This window comes from Ochotona curzoniae, unplaced genomic scaffold, assembly GCF_017591425.1.
Source record: "Ochotona curzoniae isolate NIBS_2020 unplaced genomic scaffold, NIBS_Ocur_1.0 contig_1302, whole genome shotgun sequence".
Lineage (NCBI taxonomy): Eukaryota > Metazoa > Chordata > Mammalia > Lagomorpha > Ochotonidae > Ochotona > Ochotona curzoniae.
The window spans coordinates 1812624-1835024 of NW_024465035.1; the positions used below are offsets into that span (position 1 = coordinate 1812624).

At 47.0% G+C, this 22401-nt stretch overlaps 1 protein-coding gene and 1 long non-coding RNA gene across 9 annotated transcripts in view; both read right to left on the bottom strand.

The window, feature by feature from the left end:
* Window positions 1-22401, bottom strand: part of ARMC8 (armadillo repeat containing 8) — a 78808-nt gene that overhangs the window by 4370 nt on the left and 52037 nt on the right. For 4 of the 8 annotated variants that reach the window (XM_041004399.1, XM_041004417.1, XM_041004378.1 and 1 more), the window contains 7 exons: window positions 18545-18631; window positions 15455-15547; window positions 12001-12150; window positions 11015-11110; window positions 7870-7965; window positions 3242-3314; window positions 1455-1548 (listed from right to left, as the gene is read on the bottom strand). In XM_041004399.1, coding sequence (XP_040860333.1) covers window positions 1455-1548; window positions 3242-3314; window positions 7870-7965; window positions 11015-11110; window positions 12001-12150; window positions 15455-15547; window positions 18545-18631 — 689 coding nt within the window. Of the gene's footprint in view, window positions 1-1454; window positions 1549-3232; window positions 3315-7869; window positions 7966-11014; window positions 11111-12000; window positions 12151-15454; window positions 15548-18544; window positions 18632-22401 lie in introns of all 8 variants that reach the window. The other 4 variants (XM_041004388.1, XM_041004368.1, XM_041004409.1 and 1 more) reach the window with 1 other exon arrangement.
* LOC121172462 lies at window positions 20059-20407 on the bottom strand. Its single transcript, XR_005886220.1, has 2 exons — window positions 20364-20407; window positions 20059-20279 (listed from the first exon to the last, which is right to left on the bottom strand). It is a non-coding gene; the product is annotated as an uncharacterized LOC121172462 (long non-coding RNA).

Below are 22401 nucleotides of genomic sequence, written 5' to 3' on the forward strand. Positions count from 1 at the left end.
GCCCTGGCCCTTTGCTGTCTGTATTAGCTGTCCCTGAACACTGAAGGCCCAGGGGGCTTCACCTAGTCCCACGGCTCTGACCACCATCTACATCTCTACCCCCTTCGTTGTTCCCCAGTCCCATGGTCCTCTGGCTGTTGCTTTAATCTGCCTGGGAGCCTCAGGACTCCCTGTTCCTGGGCCTCGAACACTCATCCTCGCAACACCAGCCGCCTCACTCCCTCTGGTCCTGATCAGACGTCACCTGCTCACAGAGGTGTTACTGACTACATGGAAAGTTACTCAGCTCTCCATCCTCACTTGCTTTTTCTTTACAGTGCCTCTTACTATGTTACATGCTCATTCGGCTATTGGCTATCTCTTGAGCTAGAGTGTTAAGTTCAAGGACTTCATTAATCTTATTCCTCATTATATCTCCAATGACTAACACGGGCCTGGTAGAAGGTAGGTCTGTCAAAAACCATCACTGAATGAATGTCTGTGAAAAGGACAGAGAACAGGGATGGCAATTCAGATGGAACAGAATATGTAAATACAGAAAAGCGTAAGGCTGTAAGTGAGCGGGTACGGTTGCAGTGCAGGCGAGGAGGGGTGTGTGTGTGTGTGTGTGTGTGTACACCAAGACGAGCAGGTCAGACGTGCAGACAGGAGCAGGGCACAGCGGGGAAGAGCTCCGCTCCTCCGAGGTCAGGGCATCTCTGAAACGGGGGCTCTCAGAGTACCTGCCACCTTATCACGGCTGGCACGTGGCAGGTGCGAGTGACAGTGAGGTGCTGAACTAAAGAAGGTTTCCCAATTGTTCCTTCAGTTTTCCAGAAGGCCAATTACCTAGGGGACGTAAGGGAGGAGTTTTCTGGTTCTAGCTAGATGTCCACTAGGGCAGCCCAGACTTAGGTTACTTCAGAGTGAAACAAGGCTCTAATAATTTCATAATTATCATGTTTTACTCCGATGTTATCAGTTGGCTTGCAAGAAATTAAAAAGAAAAATCTGAAACTCTAAATGTGAATCTAGGGCCCGGAGCAATAGCCTAGCAGCTAAGGTCCTTGTCTTGTGTGCACCCAGCATCCCCTATGGCACTGGTTCTAATCCCGGTGGCCCCGCTTCCCATCCAGCTCCCTGCCTGTGGCCTGGGAAAGCAGTCAAGGACGGCCCAAAGCCTTGGGACCCTACATCCACGTGGGAGACCTAGAAGAGGCTCCAGGCTCCTGGCTTTGGATCAGCACAGCTCCGGCTGTTGCAGCTGCTTGGGGAGTGAATCACCAGACAGAGGATCTTCTTCTCTGTCTCTCCTTCTCTCTGTAAATCTGACTTTACAATAAAAATAAAATAAATCTTTAAAACAATCTGAATCTAAATTTAGAAAGTTCGCTTTTTGGATTACTAATATTCAAACCTTTTACTAAAAGAATCCGACAGCAGCCACAGCAAGGCCTGTTTATGCTGATACTTACTTGTCACAAAGGTTTGAGTCTGGTGACTGACTCAGTTTGTGTAGAATATCTACAATGCCCATGTCTCGTAATTTATCTTGGCGTTCCTGTGAACCTAAAAGATAAAAGCCCAGCTGGTCACTGGGAATGTGAGCCGATGCGCAGTCTCCCAGCTACAGCCTGCCACCGTCCTCCACGGCTCAGCCGACTGTCCCTCCTGGCGCCTCTCCCCCAGTGCAGCTGAGGTTCGCTGACTGCCCTCGCTGCCCTCTGACTGCCCTCACTGCCTCCTGACTGCCCTCGCTGCCCTCCGACTGCCCTCGCTGCCTCCTGACTGCCCTCGCTGTCCTCCAACTGCCCTCGCTGCCCTCCTGACTGCCCTCGCTGCCCTCCTGACTGCCCTCACTGCCACCTGACTGCCCTCGCTGTCCTCCGACTGCCCTCGCTGTCCTCCGACTGCCCTCGCTGCCCTCTGACTGCCCTCACTGCCTCCTGACTGCCCTTGCTGCCCTCCGACTGCCCTCGCTGCCTCCTGACTGCCTTCGCTGCCCTCCTGACTGCCCTCGCTGCCCTCCTGACTGCCCTCGCTGCCCTCCTGACTGCCCTCACTGCCACCTGACTGCCCTCGCTGTCCTCCGACTGCCCTCGCTGTCCTCCGACTGCCCTCACTGCCTTCTGACTGCCCTCGCTGCCCTCCGACTGCCCTCACTGCCTTCTGACTGCCCTCGCTGCCCTCCGACTGCCCTCACTGCCCTCCGACTGCATCAGGGCTCTCCAATGGACTAAATCCTCCACAGATGATAGGGTCAAGGTCGCATTCTTTAGCCTGACACAAAGACCTTGTCCCTGGATGCAGATCTGTCCCATTTTCAGAACATGCCTACGGCCCTGGCCAGTCCAGTCCTTTCCCTGACCTCCCATACTTGTTAGTGCCTCCTGGCCGGCACAACTGCCAGTCGCAATTTTACAGGGCTCTGTCTTTCTACTGAATCGAGACTTGTTCAGGGTAGTGCCGTCCCCTGCCCGACAGAAGCAGGCAGCCAGGCTGTGGAGCTGAATCAGTCTCACCTTTGCTTTGCTCAGCACCCAGCTTCTAAGCACAGCAATCCTCCTGGAATCTCCCTCCACCGAAGGGCTTGGCTCATGCACTGAAACCTCTAAGCTCAGTGAAGACTCGAAGGATGGAGGCCACTGATCTGCAGTTAGAAAAGCTCCTCATGGCATTCTAACGCAGCCAATCAGCACTGACACCTAGTCCTCGCCTGAAGCTGCCGGCCACCTTGGCTGCACTTTGCCATCACCCGAGGGGCCTGTGGAACAGGCTTTGAGCCCATCCAGGCGGATTTTGCTGGCTCAGTGTCAGATCCCCACGGTGGAGAACCTCTGAGGGACCCTCCTGCGGCTGCCACTGATGGACTCCTGTTCCAAGGCCAACGCCCCTCTTTTCCATGTGCCTCTCTGTCTGGAGTCTTTACATATGCCACCTGCCCACCTGCCCGACCTACTCAAGTGCATCTCACCATCCTCCTTATCAGTTCTTTCAAGGGCTGGCACTGCCACTTCCTTCTCACACTGAGTGCCAAGTAATCTGGCATGTGTTGGTTTCCCGGAAAGAGGTGAGTGCTGACTGTCCAGGCAGCTCAGGCCGGTCCCACTAAGGCTCTTAGCAAGGCAGCTGTGTGGGGCACTTGGGGTCAGCAGTCCGACGAGTGGGCGCCTCTGCCTAGGACTCAAGGGCCACTTACTGCCTTCCCTGTGTGGGACTCTCGTCCCAGAATTTTCTTCACAACAAATCTCACCAATCTCACCTTCCTCTTCATTCCAAATGAGGTTTGATATACAAAACATGGCAGCAAGCTGTAGTTTGACATGTGAGTGACCCTAATGACGCAGAAAAGAAAGAAAAATCAAAATGGAGGTGATCCTATTTTTAGATCCAACAGCCTGAAAGTCTGAAAGTTAACATTAATGATGCAAGGCTTAGCTAAGACAACAGGAAGTGCCGGAAAATCGGGTAAATTGCGGAGTGCAAGTCTTGCCGAAAGACATTCAAACAAGAATTTCAAACCCATCTGACAAACCCAACAAAACTCCAGGACCATGAATACAGCACGGTCTCCAATTTATGACTGAGCCCTGCACACAGAGCTGCTGGCACATGGCAATTCTACGTTTCTGACTTAAGCTTTTACTTTCTAGAGGCCAATAAATTGGGTGGATATGCATCTGGTATTTTTCACTTCAGCTACTAATTTTCCTATTCAAATGGTGCAATAATTCCTTTAGAGAAGATAGAATCAAGGAATTCTACAACAATTGGATATTCACATACAAACAACTTTTTAAAACAGATTATTACTATTATAATTTTAATCAGAAAGACAGGTATCCAGAGAGAGGCAGAAAGGGGGATCTTCCATCTGCTGATTCACTCCCCAAGTAGCTGCAATGTGTGGAGCTGAGCTAATCTGAAGCCAGGAGATTCTTCGGGGTCTCCCACGCAGGTGCAAGGTCCCAAGGCTCTGTGCCATCCTCGACTACTTTCCCAGGCCACAAGCAGGGAGCTGGATGGGAAGCAAAGCACATGGGACACGAACCAGTGACCATATGGGATCCTGGTGCATGCAGGGCGAGGACTTTAGCCGCTAGGCCACCATGCCAGGCCCACAACCAACTTTTAAAATGATTTACTACTGATACAAATTCACCCTCAGAAATAAATTGCTTTTATTTCTACAGGAGTGAGTGAGTGTGTGTGTGTGTGTGTGTGTGTGTATATGTGTGCGCGTGTGTGTGTGTGTTTATATGCCCTGGATCAAATCTCCATTTGATTTTATAAAATGCCTCTACCACAGCTGAGGAACTTTCTAAAAAAACGTTTTGTTTTTTGAAAGAGTTACAGAGAGGGAGAGGGAAATTTTCGGTCTGTTAGTTCATTCTTTAGCTTGCCACCATGGCCAACGCTGGGCCAGGTCGTCTTCCACTGCTTTTACAGGCCATTAGCAATTAGCAGAGAGCAGGATCAGAAGTGGATTGTGGGCTCTGTAGAGTAGCCTAGTGGCTGCATCTTCACCTTGCATGCATTGGGATCCCATGTAGGCACCGGTTCACGTCGTGACTGCTCTACTTCTCATCCAGCTCCCTTCCCTGCTTGTGGCGTGGAAGGCGGTGGAGGATGGCCCAGGGCCTTGGGACCCTGCGCCCACATAGGAGACCTGGAAGAGGCTTCTGACTCCTGGCTTTGGATCGGCTCAGCTCCAGCCATTGCGTCCACTTGCGGAGTGAACCGGCAGTTGGGAGCTCCTTCTCTGTCTCTCCTCTCTGTAGGTCTGACTTGCCAATAAAAATAAAATGAATGCTTTAAAAAAAAAAAAAGCAGAGCCGTCACAACAGGACCAGCCTCTATATGGAATGAGGAGCTGCAGGGAGCAGCTTTTGACTGCGTGGTAACTGGACCTCAGGAATCTCCTTTTAAAAAACAACTGTTGTGGCTTTTTCTTTAGGTGCTGAAAGCACAACCACTTCTGCTCACTCTGGAGAGCTGATCCGTACAGTGTCTTCTCCTGAACGCCAGAAAACCTACTAGTAATAGAATCTTTATCAGCCAATCAAAAAGTATTCCCAGCACATTCAAATCGTTCACGCATAATGGCATGACAAGTTTAAAGGTTTCCCTCCAACGTATAAAAATGCAAATTTGAATGCTGAAACAGACTTATCTTTTCATGTAGGGCCATACCTGAACCAAACAGAAACAGAGATGGCCACAGCCTCTTCCATCAGAATCCTATGGTGTCACTCTTCCTCCTACCTTCAGCATTTTTAAGCAAATTCCCAAGGAGCCAGCATTATTGTTAAGGGGTAAAGCCATCACCTGCAATGTTAGCATCGCATCTGGGGGCCAGTTTACGTCCAAGCTGCTCTACTTCTGATCCAGCTCCCTGCTAATGACCTGGGAAAGCTGCAGAGGATGGACCAAATACTTGAAACCTTACACTCTCGGGGGAGACCCAGAAGAAGCTCCTGACTCCTGCCTTTGGCCTGGATCCATCCTGGGCGTTGTGGCCATCTGGGGAATGAACCAGGAGATGGCAGACTGTCTCTCCCTTTAGAACGCTGACTTTCACGGCCTCAGGTCATCAGGTAGTATCTGTAGACACTACAACAAATAAGCCTTTATCGTGCATATGCAGATGCGTCCAGTACCTTTAAAAAGTTATTTCTGGAAAGCAGAGCAATTGAGGGGGAGAGTGAAGTAGACAGCAGGAGGGGGAGCGGTCTTCATGTGCTGTTTCACCCCCAGAAGGCTACAATGCTCACGAGAGTGGCACAGCCCCACGCACTTGGCTTACCTTTTCTGTGGTGTGCTAGCAGGGAACTGGATTGGAAACAAGCAACCAGGACTGTTCTGAAACACCATTCCAATGTGGAATGCTGGTGTCACAAACACTGGTTTCATTTTCTATGTCACAACACTGAGCCCTATTAAATATATACATACTTTTTTTTTTTGATGAGCAGGACAAACTGCTATGATAGAAAAAACTGGAGGGCAGATGAGTTGCTATTTAGTTCTAGGAAAATGTCTGATGGAAGCAACATTTAAACAGACTTAAAGAATACAAAGTGCTCAGTGTGCAAGTGCAAAGAGCAAGGGGTCATGAGTTCCAAAAAGGAAAAAATCCTGGAAAGGTCTGAAATTAGATGTGCTTTGAAAGAGGTAGGCAGGGCCAAGTGCTGGGTCCTTGTGGGACAGAGTCAGTGGCCTGAACCTCATTATGAGTTGAAAGAAAGCCGCTGAAGGATGTAAGCATTTCAGAGGACCACTCATGCTTGCAGGGAGAGGGTAAAAGGACAGGAGCATCTAGGAAGGTATTCTATCACCCCACTTGTGGCTTGGGTTAGGGGGACAGTGGTGACAGAAAACAGTGAAGATTGTTGACATGGCAGCTCAACAGCTGCCAGCGTCAGAATCCCATGGGTGTGACTCTAGCTGCTCCATTTCTGATCCAGCTCCCCGATTAAGGCTTGGGAAAGCAATGGAGGACTGCTTAGATCATTAGGCCCCTGCACCCTTGTGGCAAACCAAAAGAGGATCCTGGCTTCAGATCAGCTCAGCTCTGGTCGTTGTAGCCATTTGGTGAATGAACTGACAGGTAGAGCATCTCTCTGTGTGCCTCTTATTCTCTCTGTAATCCGCCTTCCAACGAAAAGAAATAATCTTAAAAAAATGGTGAAAGACCGAAGACAAGTTTTGGAAGCAAAGGGACACAGGACACAGGCACCCCAAGGATCACACTGTAACCCACGGCAACACAATGTTGGCTGAGTTGGCAGGCAGCTACATGCAGACACTGAGCAGAGCAGGCTGCAGGATACATTCCCCAGCACTCCAAAGCCAAGTGTCGGCTGGAGCCATGCACTCAGGACCATGAGCACAGGGGGGATGATGAGACTCCTTTAGGCCTCAACCTCACGTAACAAACACCAATCAGTTGACAGCCCACACCTACTGACTCAGAGCCTTGGGAGGGGGCGAGAGACTTCCTCCAGCCAACTCCACCAGGCCAAGGGGGAGGTGTAAATGTGAGCCCTCAGCTCAGTTGTGTCTTTCCTGCAGCTGGTAACTAACTGGCAAGAAGACAGGTTAATGACAGAGGTGAGCAAGAGAGGGCTGCCCCATAAGCAGAACTCTGCTAAGACTGCATGGCACTGCCAGGATGAAGAGAGCTGTGTCTGATGCCCAGATTTGGTCTTGGTGATAAGACGCAGGCTGTGGCTATGACAGCAGGTGGCAGACTATATTTGGAAATGAACAAGTCCAGAAACCAGGACCCCAGAGGGCTAGCAGGCCTGTCCAGCCCGAGATGGAAACCTTAGAGGGAGACAGCATCAGCAGGCCGTGGAGCTGAGTGTCGCTGGTAATATTATCAAACAGCATAAGCTTCCAGGAGTTGGTCTTTTCTTCAACATTGTAGGAGTGGACCTGGCGTGATAGCCTAGTGGCTAAATCCTCGCCTTGCATGCACCAGGATCCCACAAGGACATGAGTTCATGTCTCGATCACCTCACTTCCCATCCAGCTCTCTGGGAAAGTAGTCAAGGATAGCGCCAGGCCTTGAGACCCTGCACCCATGTGGGAGACCTGGAAGAAGCTCCTGACTTCTGGCTTCGGATCGGCTCAGCTTATGGTCATTGTGGCCATTGTGGGGAATAAACCAGCAGATGGAAGATCTTTCTGTCTCTCCTTCTCTCTGTAAATCTGCCTTTCCAATCAAAATAAAATAAACGTTTAAAAAAAAAAATTGGAAAGTGTCCCTTGAATCTGTCACAAATGAGTTCATTCTCTTTTTTAAAAACTCCTTATAATTTGTGTTGAGCTAGAACGCTCCAGTCTGATTTCCAACACTGCACAGTGAGGGGGACAAAGGCTTACCATGTAATACTTGATTTTCTGCAGGATGTCGTCATTGGTCATGATAAGCTCCTTTGCTGTTGTTCCATCTGCTATGTTGGCTAGGATGCACAGTGTCTGCAAAAGAACAGAGGCAGCAGTCACAGGGACAGGGCACCCCAAAGTCCTGAGTCACGCTTCCTCACGCTGTCATCTCCCACCTGCAGGCGCGCAGCCCCCAAGCATCACGCTCAGTTCCTGACATCTGATACCATTAATCACACCCGAGCGAGATCTGCCTTGGAGAAGCCACTCTGGTGGTTTTGCAGGGCACAAAACCATAGCTAGGCAAAGGCAGCCATGATTTACAGGGGACACTATGACAAATCAAAAGGAAATGTGCTTTATTTGTGAAGTTTTGCAGAATTTCACCTTTATGGCAAGCTCTTGTAACTAATGCACAGGCTTATCAGACGTAGACTCAGTTCCGGAAGCTTGACCGCTAGAGCAAGTCCACTCCCTTCCCTGGCCTCCACTTGCCAACTCCCCGGCCATGATGTCCTGCTCACCAGCCTCACTGCACGTGTAGGTTGAACTGACTCATTTGGCAGGCAGAGAAAGGGGAGCACGTGTGTGAAGAGGCCTGGGACCTGGAAGGAGCCAGCGCCTCCGTGCCGATGAACACAGTCTGTTCTTGGTCAGCTGTTCCATGCTCAGGCTGAGGGCCAGAGGGCAAGGGCCAGGGGGCAAGGGCCAGGAGAAAGGAGGAAGCAGTGCGGGGCAGGGACGGCGAGCCAAGCCAGACCCAGCAATTTCGCACTTCCTGGGTACCTTTCATGGGCATGTTCTCTGTAGGGAAGCAGGACACGCGTCCTGATTTTGAGGTTAACTACCTCACTGTGGAGCGACTCTGAAAACAGAGAATGGGAAAGCACTAGAAGTATTGTTGGACACTGCAAGGATGTGAGCAGGGACCGAGCACAGACTCAATCTCCAATTTGTGAGAGTCAACCCATTTCTTTGTGAGTAACACTAATCAGTTAGATAAGGAAGCCCTTTGCTGTCCATGGCCCAACTTCCTAAATGCCCTAACAAGTGTGTGAGAATACTGCGTGTGAATCCTGAGGTGTGAACAGAAAACACTGCCTCAAGAGGAGGGGAAAAGGCCTAAACAGTGACTAGAAGACTCGATCCCAGGCCAGTTAGACCATAATGAGAAGAGAGCCCTAAAGTGGAGGAGTTGCCAAAGCAGGGCCACTGTAGTGGGGAAGGGGTAAAGTTGCTGTCTGCAGGGCTGGCATCCCATGTGGGCACCAGTTTGTGTCCCGGCTGCCCCACTTCCAATCCAGCTCCTGGAATGGCCTGGAAAGGCAGGGGAGACGGCCCACGTCCTTAAGCCCCTGCTATCCACGCGTGCAGACCTGGAAGAAGCCCAGGCCTCTGCAGCCATCCGGGAAGCGAGAGTGGATGGAGTCCCGTCTGCCTTTCTGTAACTCCTTCAAGGCAACAGATGAATTTTTAAAAATTTCTTTAAAATTTAATTTTTAGAAAAGATTTTATTTAAAAAAACAGAGCTTCAGAGAGCTGTCTTCCATCTGCCTGTTTACTTCCCAGTGGTCACAGCAGGAGAGCTGAAGCAACCAAAGGCAGGGACCGTTAGCTTCCCCTGGGCCTCCAGGACGGTGCAGACCCAAGAACTTGAGTGATCCTCGCTGTTTCTCAGGCCACAAGCAGGGAGCTAGATCGGCAGAAAGGCAGCTGGGACACAAACCGGCACCCACATGAGAAGAGTTGCCACAGATAGAGGCCAGCCAAATAAACGAATCCAAGAAAAAGGAGCTAGCAAAGCGATGCTTCACATAAACACTGGTACATGGTGACTCTATAACTCCTATTCATATGTTATAAAAAGTCCATACTCTTCTGGGTAGTCTCTAGTGGGAAAGATCCTACGCAGGGACAGACCGAAGCACGACAAATGTCATGAACAGTAGTGAACTGGTTTGGGAAGGAGTTGACAGCCAAGTTCAAGGTGACTACAATCATGTGAGCTTGTTCACCAGACGTGAAATGAGCACAATACCCAGAGCTGAGCCATCCGAGGCCAGGAGCCAGGAGCTTCTTCCTGATCTCCACATGCACACAGGGTCACAAGGTCTTGGCTCGTGCTCTGCTGCTGTCCCAGGCCGCAGACGGCAAGCTGGTCGGGAAACGGAGCAGCCAACAAGCCCTGCGGGATGCTGTGCTCAGACGGGAGGTTTAACCAGGCGAGTGATCTGCTTTTGGCACTACCAGCACAGACACACGCACAGCAGGCTTGAGAAGTACCAGAGAGCTACAGTCCGACACCCACACAAGTCTAATGTTTCTATGGAGACAAGTCACCAAATCTTAAAGAGATCAACCAATTTGTATGTTAAATCAATTAGCTCAACACCTGAAATTCAATCAATGAAACTGACCATACTAATCAGACTGAAGAAAGATTTCTACTGACACAGAAAATGTAACTGCCAAAAGTGTAATATATAATCATGATTAAAAATTCAATCATTGGGCCCAATGCAGTAGCCTAGTGGCTGAAGTCCTTGCCTTGCACGCAACAGGATTCTATGTGGGTGCCGGTTTGTGTCCAAGCTGTCTACTTCCCTTCCAGCTCCCTGCCTGTGGCCTGGGAAAGCAGTTGAGAACGGCCCAAAGCTTTGGGACCCTGCACCCGCATGGGAGACCTGAGGAGGCTCCTGGCTTCGGATCAGCTCAGCTCCACCTGTTGCAGCCACTTGATGAGTGAACCAGCGATTGAAGATCTTTCTGTCTTTCCTCCTCCCTGTAAATCTGACTTCCCAATAAAAATAAACAAACTTTTAAAGAAAATAAAAATGAAACCCAGTCATTGAGACAGGCACCTGAAGTAGCCAAGATGCTGCTCGTGATGCCCCATCGCAGAGTGCCGGGTTCAAGCCCCAGTCCCCCTGGCAGCACCCGCTTCTTGCTGTCCTGAGCAGGAGGCAGCAGAGGAATGATGGGAGGTGGCTCACGCAGTGCGTGACAACGGCTCCACTCTGCACTGCTCCCCGCCTTTACCCCACAAGACTAAGCCCGAGGAGTGCTGAAGGAGCTGTCCTGTGCAGCTCTGGGTATTTCAGGAGGCTCCTAAGACTTCTCCCCACGGAGAGACAGCACGTACCTGCTCTTTGACCTCGATGTTGTGCTCCCCTTCCAGGATAAGGGTCACAGCTTGCATGATCTGTTTCCCATGAGTACTCATTATTTTATCTATGTGCTGTAAAACAATGGGAAACCCACAATTATCCTCCGGAAACAAAGCGAAGGACCACGGCACAGAAAGCTTCTAAAAGTTAAATACTGAAGGGATGTAACTGTTTTAAATAGAACAAGATGGGAAAGAACAGTGTATACTGTGTTCGGAAGCTGCATTTTGCCTTCAAAAACATCTTTATAATTACTTGAACACAGAGCTGGTCTGAGGAACACTGGGTTGTACTTGCTGGGAGTCTTCAAGCCCAAAGACACTAAAGAACAGCAAAGCCCGTATGCGCCTGCTCTTCCTCCTTGAAGGAATGACTGAAGAAAAGCTAGAGACATGGAAAATACCATGCAGATTTACTACACTGCCTGGGAGCCCAAACGCAGACAACTCAAGAGACAGGTGAGTCACAGAGAGGCCCCCCACGGCTCCTCGTCATCCTGAAGGCCACTGCCACTGTCGGAACGGCAGAGGACACCACTGAGTGAGTCTGTCAGCAAGACTCAGCCTTACTCGGCCATGTTGCACTGCTCTGCACACCGACCTCTTCAGAGGCCAGGCCTAGAGAAGTGCATGCAGGGGCGGGGGAGACAAACAAGTTAAGGAATGACACTAAGAATTCTCTAAAAGTAACATGGCGAGGATTCTCAAAGAAATGATTAAGGCCAACGAGAAGAGCCACTGTGGCCAGCAAGCCCGGCAAGAACAGAGTAAGACACCCAGAAGGCACAGGCGCGGCACACCGTGGCTCAGGGACACAGTGGTGCAAGGAGGGCAGGGGAGGAGGCCCTGGCGTCCACTCCCGGCTTCTGCAGGGCAGCCCACACTCACAGGGGCAGCACACAGCGACTCTGCAACTCAGCCACAGGGCCACCTTTTCTGGAAGACTGAGTGATTCAACTTACAGGCCGAGTAGAGAGGAGATTCCTTAGAAGGCCCAAAGTCTTCATCAGCACGTTCAAATCTGAATCTGATAACAACCGGAATAGCTGTTCAGTACTCAAGCTTCGCAAAATATCCGCTTTAATTTTTTGTTCAGCCTGAAATGCCATATTCTGAAAGGATTAAAGAAGTTGGAAGTTGTTTTATTATATTTGAACAGTAACTGATACTGTTGAAGAACAGATAGTAACGGGAGAAAATTCTTAAATAAAAGCCACGCTGTTTTTGTTTGTCAAAACAAAGGGAACTCTCCCTTGTAAACATACAACCGGAACAGGCACATGCCCGCTTTCTAACAGGGAAGTCTGGAAAGACTTCTCAAATGAATACAAAATTGATGTATGACTTGAGAATATTTTAATGGTTATCAAGTTCTGTTTTACATACTTTATAACTAGTACAGCATGCATTTTAACAAAAGATTCATCTATTTTTCAATGGAAAGGCAGATTTATAGGAGGACAGAAAGATCTTCTTTCCACTTGTTAACTCCGCAAGCAGCCTCAATGAGCACAGTGGGGACAACCCAAAGCAGGAGCCAGGAGCTTCCTCAGGGTCTCCCACGCAGGTGCAGGGTCCCAAGGCCTTGGGCCGTCCTTGGCTGCTTTCCCAGGCCACAGGCAGGGAGCTGGATGGGAAGTGGAGCAGCTGGGACATGAACCAGCTCCCACATGGGATCCTGGTGCATGCAGAGTGAAGGATTAAGCCACTGAGCCATCACACCAGGCCCTATGCCATGCACCTGAGAATGATTTCAAAGTGCTCATTTTATGAATGAAAATAAGCAGTATGTTTGTGAACTCTACTTGACTGGAAACATCTACTGTTTGTAACACTATGCCAGCTGTTGTCTGAAACCACAGAGGTCAGCAGCTGTTTTGCTACTTTTTCCCTAGCGCACTTATGGATCAGCTCAACTTCATCCCAAGAGCTGTAATAACACGGAAGAAGACAAAAGTGGAAAATGTGGCAGATTCCAAATAAAAAATAAATCAACTTCTGGGATAAAGATCTATAAACTACAGACTATAATAGTTGTTACTACCTTCCAGGAACTGATTTCGATTGTTGTAAGACACGAGGGATCAAGGTACTGAACAATGCAAGGCAGAACTGTGGTGTCTGCTAGTGTGGTACAGCTAAGCTGGTATCCCATATTGGAGAAATGGTTCAGGTCCTGGCTACTCCACTTCCAGTCCAGCTCCTTGCTAACATTCTTGGGAAGGCAGTGGAGGAGAGTCCAAGTAGTTGGGCCCCTGTACGCCATGTGAGACCCAGAGGGTGTCCAAGATTCCTCCCTTCAGCCTGCCGCAGTCCCGGCCACTGCAGCTATTGTAGAGCGGCTCACAAGATGGAAGCTCTTTTCCTCTCCATCACTCTATCTTCCAAGCAAATTAATAATTAAAAAAAAAAAATGTTGAAGTGCTTCAAGGCAATGATGGTCCCAAGGACACAGAACACAGCAGCTGCTAAGAGGGAGGCTGATGAGAGTAGGATGTCCGTGGGGATCTGAGGCCTGGATGTTAAGCAGCTTTCAGATCCAAGGCCCACGGCCACGGAGGCGGAAGATCTCAGGGCAAGGCAACAGTTAGGGCTGTGTCTGTAGAGATGAAAATAATCGCCTTCATCAGGTCAGGATGAAACTGTGACAGACCAGCACTGTGGCTGATAAAGCCACTATTTACGGTGCTGGCGCCTCATTTGGGAACGGATTTGTGTTCCAGCTGCAGGAGATGGCCCAAGTATTAGGTCCATGCAGCCATCCAGGAGAATGGCTGAGGCTCCTAGCTCCTGGCTTCCAGCTGGCTCAGCTCTGGCAGCCATCTGAGGAGTGAACCAGCAAATGGAAGATCTCTCTCTCTCTCTGTGTCTCTCTTTCTCTAACTCTGACTTGCAAATAAACTCTTTTTATAAAAGGGAATGGAAGCAAGGAACTGAGGGCTCATCTCCCGAGAAGGTCAAAAAGGATTCTAGGTACAAAGTGGTTTAAAAAAAAAGGTCCTGGGTCCGGCACAGTGGCCTAGCGGCTAAAGTCCTCGCCTTGAATGTGCCGGGATCCCATATGGGCACCGGTTCTAATCCCGACAGCTCCACTTCCTATCCAGCTCCCTGCTTGTGGCCTGGAAAAGCAGTCGAGGACGGCCCAGACTTGGGACCCTGCACCCATGGGGGAGACCTGGAGGAGGTTCCTGGTTCCTGGCTCTGGATCAGCATAGCACCAGCCGTTGCGGTCACTTGGAGAGTGAATCAACAGATGGAAGATCTTCCTCTCTGTCTCTCCTCCTCTCTGTATATCCGACTTTATAATAAAAATAACTAAATCTTAAAAAAAGAAAAAGGTCCTAGGAAAAGTTCTGTTAAAAGCTATGAAAAATTACAGGTAAAGGATGTGAAACTATCAGATCTAATGCTTTCTGACTACTACTTCTATCCAAAAGTTCATGTGAAAACACAGCAGACAGGGAACAGCACGAGGAGAGCACACCGGAGCAGGTGGAGAGCCCCGGGCGTCACTGTGGGCCAGAAAGTCCTTGCGAATCCCTGTCCCGAATCCCAGATTCCTATTTAGAGCATCAGCATATACCTGCATAATAAATGTAATAACATGTAGCTTGGTGTCCAGCATACAGCAATTAAGCACTAACTACTTTAACTACATTGAAAAATTCTACATAGGATTTTACTTTCTAATTTCAATACAATTCATTTTCATAATATGAAAGAAAATGGTTTTCTCACTGAAATTTTAGAATCTAGATTATTATAATTATTTACTATAAACTATTAGGAATTACTAAACATTTATACCTGAATCTGGTCATCTTAGGCAATTAATCATTTTGCAAAAATGTTAACAATATGAGATGACAGAGATGGTAGGTATCTCACTTAGCCACTCAATAACACCTGCGTGGACCAAAACATCACGCTGCAAACCCTAACTACGTGACTTAGACTTGTCAATTAAAAAATAGAATCTGCCTTAATTTACTTATCTGTAAAAGTGGATAAGAACACATTTCAGCTTCTTTCATAAATTGGTTCTAAGAGCAAAGGAGAGATGAAAGTGCTTCTTAGAGTGGGTGGTCTACACATGTCAATAAGCTTATTACAAGGAGAATATGTTCCGCCCAAATCAGACAAAGTAAGCTTAAAAATCTGTTCACTTCCCAAATAATAAATATGACAATCATGGCATATAGTAGCTAAATAATCTGCTGTAAACTGACTCTGAAATCTGAATACTGAGTCTTCTAGTTTCTAAAAATTAGATCATAAGAAAACAGGGTTTAGAAGAGCAAGATTTTTCAAAATGAAAATGCCAGACATTTCAAATAACACGGTCTTTAGTTCTCGTGTTGCTAACAGCTCTGCTTTATTTGTGAATTACAAAATACATAAAAGGGTGAAACATACCATTAAGGCCCAAATCCCATTCACTCGTAAAGCAGGATTTTCACTTTGGGTTAATCCGCAAAGCAGCTCTACTGCTCCTGATTCCAAAATAGGCTGTGATTGGAAAGAAAAAAAAAATAAGCTGTTTCCAAGTCAAATTTGCAACCTCATATGCTTGCACTTATTGCCAGATATATCTTCTTTACACTTTCACAAAATGATAAATTATTTTCACAAAGCAGGAAGTGATCAGGCCAGAAAAACTACCTTGAGATAGAAACGATTTCTCACAAATCAAAGAACAAAATAATTTCTGTCATTTTATTTGTAGGCCTGGACAGTATCCTAATTATATATTTCACACACATGCAGCTGCTTAAAAATTTTTTGCAAATATGGAATTAAAAGATAAATTTTGATAGTTTTTAAAAAGTACATTCACATAAAGGGATCTTCAAAAGGCCCATCAGAAAAATGTACATTATTAAAAAATTATTCATAGTTTTCAAAAATTTTTGCACACCAAAATAAATGTTTTCATTGTATTTCCACAACTTTGTCCATGTACCCCCACACTCATGTGGTCTTCTCAATTCTCACCCCCCTGAAGTTCTGTTTTGCTAACATACGAGTTGTGTGTACTTTCTGTGTCCACGGAACAATCTGCTTTATTTTAAAGAAAAAGAAATTTCACAACCAGATCTTTTTTTCAAACTGTAGATCTTATTTTAGTCACATTACAGAACACATCATTTAGGACGATTTTCAGAACTATTTATCAATCACTTCAGGAAAACATTCTACTTTTGTACATTACATGTATTGTTCTGCAGCTTGTCTTATTTATAACACTTGGCTAACAGCAGATTTTTGTTAATTTCTTAGAAGAAAAATGAGTCTCTCAGGGTAAAATTTATGCTTCCCAACAAGTGTTTAAAAGCTATCTGACAAGTAGGTGCTAAAAAATGTCTTACATAATAAACATGATGGTTAATACCAGGTGTCATCATCAGCAGACTGAAAACTACCCAGGAACCTGGAAAAGCCTAATTTTGTGAGACTGTTTCCAGAACAAGTCGGCTAGCAAATCGGAATGGACACAGTGAGGCAGACTCACGTGCGTGGGGACAGGCAGCCCCGGGGGAGGCCTTTGGATCTGCACTGAGCCACACGAGCAGCACAGCGCAGTGTCACACCCCGTTCTGAAGACGACATTCTGAATAGGGATAATTGTAATATTTTCTAGACTTTATCTTGAAATTGTGATGTTTTCTAAAACTTTATTTTATTTGAATAAGTTCAAACTTGAAAGTAGGAAGAACAACAGAAGGAACTCCCACATTTTCTGTTCCCAGAGGAACTTCCTTTCAAGACTTTGACACACTCTTCAATTCATGACTTCATGGTTCACTCTGCACCCTTGCACCTACATTATTTACTGCTGTCGAATCACTAAAAACTAGTGTGCACACATCATGTCCTGTTGTCCTTAACACCCCAATGTATATTTCTTTAAAAATACTATTTCAACAGTAGGATTAACAGAATGGAGGGCAGGGAGAGAAGAGTGAGACACACACAGAGACGGAAGGGGTAGGCAAGAAGACTTACAACCACTGGCTCAGTCCCCAGTGGCCACAACAGCTGGGCCTGGGCCAGTCCAGGAGCCTGGAATTCCACTCAGGTCTCCCACACAGGCAGCAGGAGCCCAGACACTTGGGCTCTCGTCTGTTTGTCCCGACACATTAGCAGGGAGTTGGAGTGAAGTGGCATAAATACTGCAGGAGTGGCTTAACCAACTGTCTCACGATACCAGCCCCAAAACAAGGACACTCCTTTGAGATTATCATAGCCTAGCAATCAAGTTCAACATCAAGCCAAAACAACATTTTTCTCTGGAGTTCATATTTCAATTTTTTTCAATTGACACCAAATGTTCCTTAATCGTATTTCCATCTTTTCCACTTTATTTTGAATAAAAGAAAAAATATCAAACATATTAATGGTTCTATGTCTGAGCACAACTATTTCCTCACCAGGCTCTGCACATTCTGCAGCAGAACTGAGGCAACAAGAGTTTGAGGACTGCTGACGGCAGTGTGCCGCCGTACCAAAGCACCGGCAAGCGAGCAGCTCAGGGAACACGTGGAAGCCCTGCATTCTGCCTTACCTCTCTTTTCCTTACAAATACTTGCCAGTTTTCCTGTTTTTGTGCCAAGATCTCTGCTTGTTGAATAACCATCTCTGACTCTCCATGCTTTATTAACACTGCCTTCCTAATCAGTCAAGGCCTACATGTATCACAACACAGAAAATAAATTCAATAAAAATGAAACTACTAAATGCGCAGTAAACCTGAGCTCACGTTTGGGCAGACCACAGACATTAAAGACATTAACTTTACCAGGTTTTTCCCTTCTTAATAAAAGTTTATCTTAATTTTCCCACTTAGCAAAGTAACACAGGAACAAATAACTTATAAACAGCAGAAATGGGGAAAAAAGGTTCGTACAGGCAACTCCTCCACAAACACCCATTAACACCAAACATCAAAGACCTGCTGCCTGCTGCCGGCAGCCACCTCCCTGAAATGACCTAGACTGAGGCTGAACTGACCCTCTCCTGAATACAGCTTTCCAACAGTCTATTACTTAGGCCATTACGTTCCACATCTGCAGTTTTAGAGTTTAGATGGACTACAAGCTCTCTCTAAAACAGGTGGACTCTGTGAGGTGGAATAAATCATACTTAAGAACTAATTACTGGGCCCGGCGCAGTGGCGCAGTGGTTAAGGTCCTCGCCTTGCATGCCCAGGATCCCATATGGGCGCCAGTTCTATTCCGGCAGCCCCAGAAAGCAGTCGAGGACAGCCCAAAGCTTTGGGACCTTGCACCTGTGTGGGAGACCCGGAAGAGGCTCCTGGCTTCGGACTGGCATAGCATCGGCCGTTGCGCTCACTTGGGGAGTGAATCATCGGACGGAAGATCTTCCTCTCTGTCTCTCCTCTCTGTTTATCCGCCTTTCCAATAAAAAAATAATTAAAAAAAAAAAAACTAATTACTTACTTGCTGCTTCTCTTTCCTCAGAATAAATTATTCATTTTGTACTAACCTCTTTGCTTGGAGAAAACTCAAGAAGAAGATTGCATAGCATGGAAGATGCTACCACAAGGATTTCATCAGGTGCATTTTGTAAAACCTACAGAATTAAAACAGGGATATCATCATTAGTTTGAAATCATGGGAGTTAGGATCACAGAAGACTAAATAAAAACATAAACTATCACCTTTCAAGCAACTTCTTATTTTGGAGATGGTTATGACAAAAATCACTTGGAACTGGGTCAAAGTTGACCTATGATGATGACTAAAGCCTCATGCTGCTCCTGGTTGGAGCAGCTACAGCCTCACTGCAGGTGTTACGCAAGGAGACAGACCCGTCATGGAGGGGTACGGTAGGTTAAAAGCTTGAAGGTCACGGTGTTTTTGGTCGCAAGTTAACTGACTCTACTTCATCACAACTGGCCACTTCTCAATCTGCAGAATTGTCCGAGTCTGATTTTTCGGAACCATGTCCCCAAGAGGTTGTCTGATGGAGACCTTGGGCAGGGCAATGCAGGGGGCAAGGCGCCAACACTAGGATCACACAGACTCACTAGCTAGACGTGAGAACCAAACAGACACATCTTAATCTCTCCAAGTCTTTGTTTCATATCTAAAAATTAAGGAAAGTAGTATCTCCTTGATTAGACTACCAAGGATTAAATGCAGTATGAATAACAATAACAGAAGTATCATAGCATGGGAATTAAAAACAGACTAGGTATACAAAGTTAAGCTCAACAACCTCAGACACCAGAATCTGCTTCGCAATGTGGACGTTAATATGAAAAAAGATTTTAGAACATTAACCAGCACAGAGTAATAACTTTGTTAATTTTTTTTAAACAAGGTAAGTTACTGCCAGAACTGCAGTTGTTGTCAGGCGTAGCATCAGGCACACAGCAGGTGTACAATAAACTAACAGCATGGTGATAAACGTTAGCTGCTACTAGCTGCTATCGGAATCTATTCTTCATAAACTCTAACACAGAAAGTTTCATAAACACTGTCACTTAGCAACAACCTCTTCAGTTACTGTGTACAGTGCAGATCAAACTGGGCTCAGGCTTATGATGGTAAAAGAAGTCCTGGGAACTGGTGCACAGGTTCAAACGCCTAATCTTGTGCCTACAAGTACCAGCATCCCACGTGGATGCTAGTTCGTGTCCTGGATGCTCTGCTTCCTATTCAGCTCCCTGCTTGTGGCCTGGAAAAGCAGCAGAGGATGGCTCAAAGCCTTGGCCCCTGCACCTGTGTGGGAGACCACCTGGGAGAAGCGTCTGGGTTTTGGCTTCAGATCAACTCAGTTCCAGCCACTGTGGCCATTTGAGTAAGGACTAGCAGATGGAAGATTTCTTTCTCTCTCTCTCTCCTCTGTAAATCTCTTTCCAATAAAAACAAATAAATCTTTTTTGTTTTTTAAGTTGTTCTTAGGAGCTCCAGCTCTACAAACTAGAAATGGATAATCCCAAACACTTTGAGTTATGTATATTTCCTGCTTTCTTCAGTCAAACCAAGTCTGAATTTCCAAACTTAAAAATAAGTAAGAAAGTAGAAACAATTATTCAAAAATACTGTTTTAATCCTCTTGTTTACGATTAGTTGGTAAGACCAAAACTTTCATGTCTTTCACATGGTAATCAGGGTCTTCACACCTCACCAGTCTCCCAAGCTCCCTTTGCCAACCCAAGTCCTCTACCTATTGTGTGGTTCTGACAACCTGCTCTTTTACCAACACAGTCAAGCTTCATGAAGGACCCTTCCACATTCGTGAAGGACCCTTCCACGTTCATGAAGGACCCTTCCACGTTCATGAAGGACCCTTCCACGTTCATGAAGGACCCTTCCACGTTCATAGGCTTCAGGGCCAGGGTCACTTACAATGCCAGGATCTCGTATCAGGCTGCCAGGTTGAGTTCTGCCTGCTCAGGTTCAGATCCAGCTCCCAGCTAACGCACTTGGGAAAACAACAGGAAGAGGGACAAGTACATGGGCCCCACCCACTCATGTGGGAGATCCAATGGGGTTCCCAGCTCCTGGCTTTGGACTGCTCCAAATATGGCTGCTGCAGCCATGTGGGGAGTGAGCTAGCAGACACAAGATTTCTCTCTGTCGCTCTCCTTTCAAGCCATGTTCAATGGCATTGAACAAACTCTTCCATATGGCTGGTGTGTGTCACTTTGAAAAAACAGAAAGCAGCAATAAAAGCACAATTTTGACTATTTACATGGTCAATATTGTGGCACAGTACATAAGGCCATTGCCTGCTGTGCTGGCATTCCATATGGGCTTCTCTGCTTCCCACCTTGCTCCCTGCTCATGTCTCGTGAAAGCAGCAGCTAATGGTCAAAGTGCTTGGGCTGACCCGCGTGGGAGAGCCATATGAAGCCCCTGGCTCCTTGCTTTTGTCTAAGTCCAGCCTGGTCATTGCAGCCATCTGGAGCACACACCACAGGAAAGATGATCTTTCTCCATGTCACTCTGCCTTTTGAATAAATCATTTAAAAAATTTATTTACTTGAAAGGCAGAGAGAGGGAGAGACAGAGATCTTCCAGCTGTGGGTTCACTCTCTAGATGGCTGCAATGGCCAGGGCTAGGTGAGGCCCAAGCCAGGAGCCTGGAACTTGCTCTGCATCTCCCACATGGGTGGACAGGCTCAAGCATTTGGGTCATTTTCTCAGGTACATCAGCAGGGAGCTGGATCAGAAACAAAGAAGCTGGGGCTGAAAGTGGCACTCAGATATGGCATGTAAGCACTGCAGGCAGTAGCTTAAACCACTGCTCAACAACGCCAGCCTCCTGGGAAGCCTCATATTAAATCCCACCTGTACTAGCAAAGATGTCTGTGCCGTCTGCCACACATACTACATGTAACATGTTTTTATCCTTGTTCTTCTTCTCGCTGGGCAATCTTCCTGCCTTCCTTTTGCCTTCAGCACCATGTCATATTCCTGGTGCTGGAAGCTTTTCTGTTTCTAACACAGCAACAGTTCCACTCTCACCTAAAGCCTTAGCGCACAGCTCTGCAGTGAAAAACCACAGCAGCCGGCTACACCTCAAACATTTCCCTAGAACACAGAATGCACTCAAAATAAAACAAAAACTCAAAAATTGTGTGGATTGAAGCCAGCACAGTGACTCAACCGGCTAATCCCCCACCCACAAGCCATCCCATGGGCACCAGTTCATGTCCTGGTTGCTACCCTTCCCATTCGTTTCCCTGCTTATGGCCTGGAAAAGTAGCAGAGGATGGCTCAAGTTCCTGGGACCCTGCACCTACATGGGAAACCTGGAAGAAACTCCTGACTCCTGGCTTTGGATTGGCTCAGCTCCAGCTGTTACAACCACTGGGAAATGAACCAGCAGATGGAAGATCTTTATCTCTCTTTTGCTCTGTAAATCTGCCTTTCCAATAAAAACAAATAAATATTGGAATTTTTTTTTTATGGACTAACTATAAGATATAAGGCCACTTAAGAAAAAAGACAAGACCAATTTGACCAGTGGGTCTGTAAGGCAACAGAGGATTTACTCTTGCAGTAACTGCCTGTAAAACCTTAAGTCTTCACTCAGACTCATTCACCCTGAATTTATTTCTTGATGTGCATATGGGGAAAACTCCTCAAGAGAATATCTAATTCAGAAAGTTACACTAAAAAATATCTGGGCTGGCCTGGCACAATAGTCTAGATGCTAAAGTCCTTGCTTTGCACATGCCAGGATCCCATATGGGCGCTGGTTCGCGTCCCAGCTGCTCCACTTCCCATCCAGCTCCCTGCTTGTGGCCTGGGAAAAGTAGTTGAGAATGGCTCAAAGCCTCGGGACCCTACTCCCGCTTGGGAGACCTAGAGGAAGCTTCTGGCTCC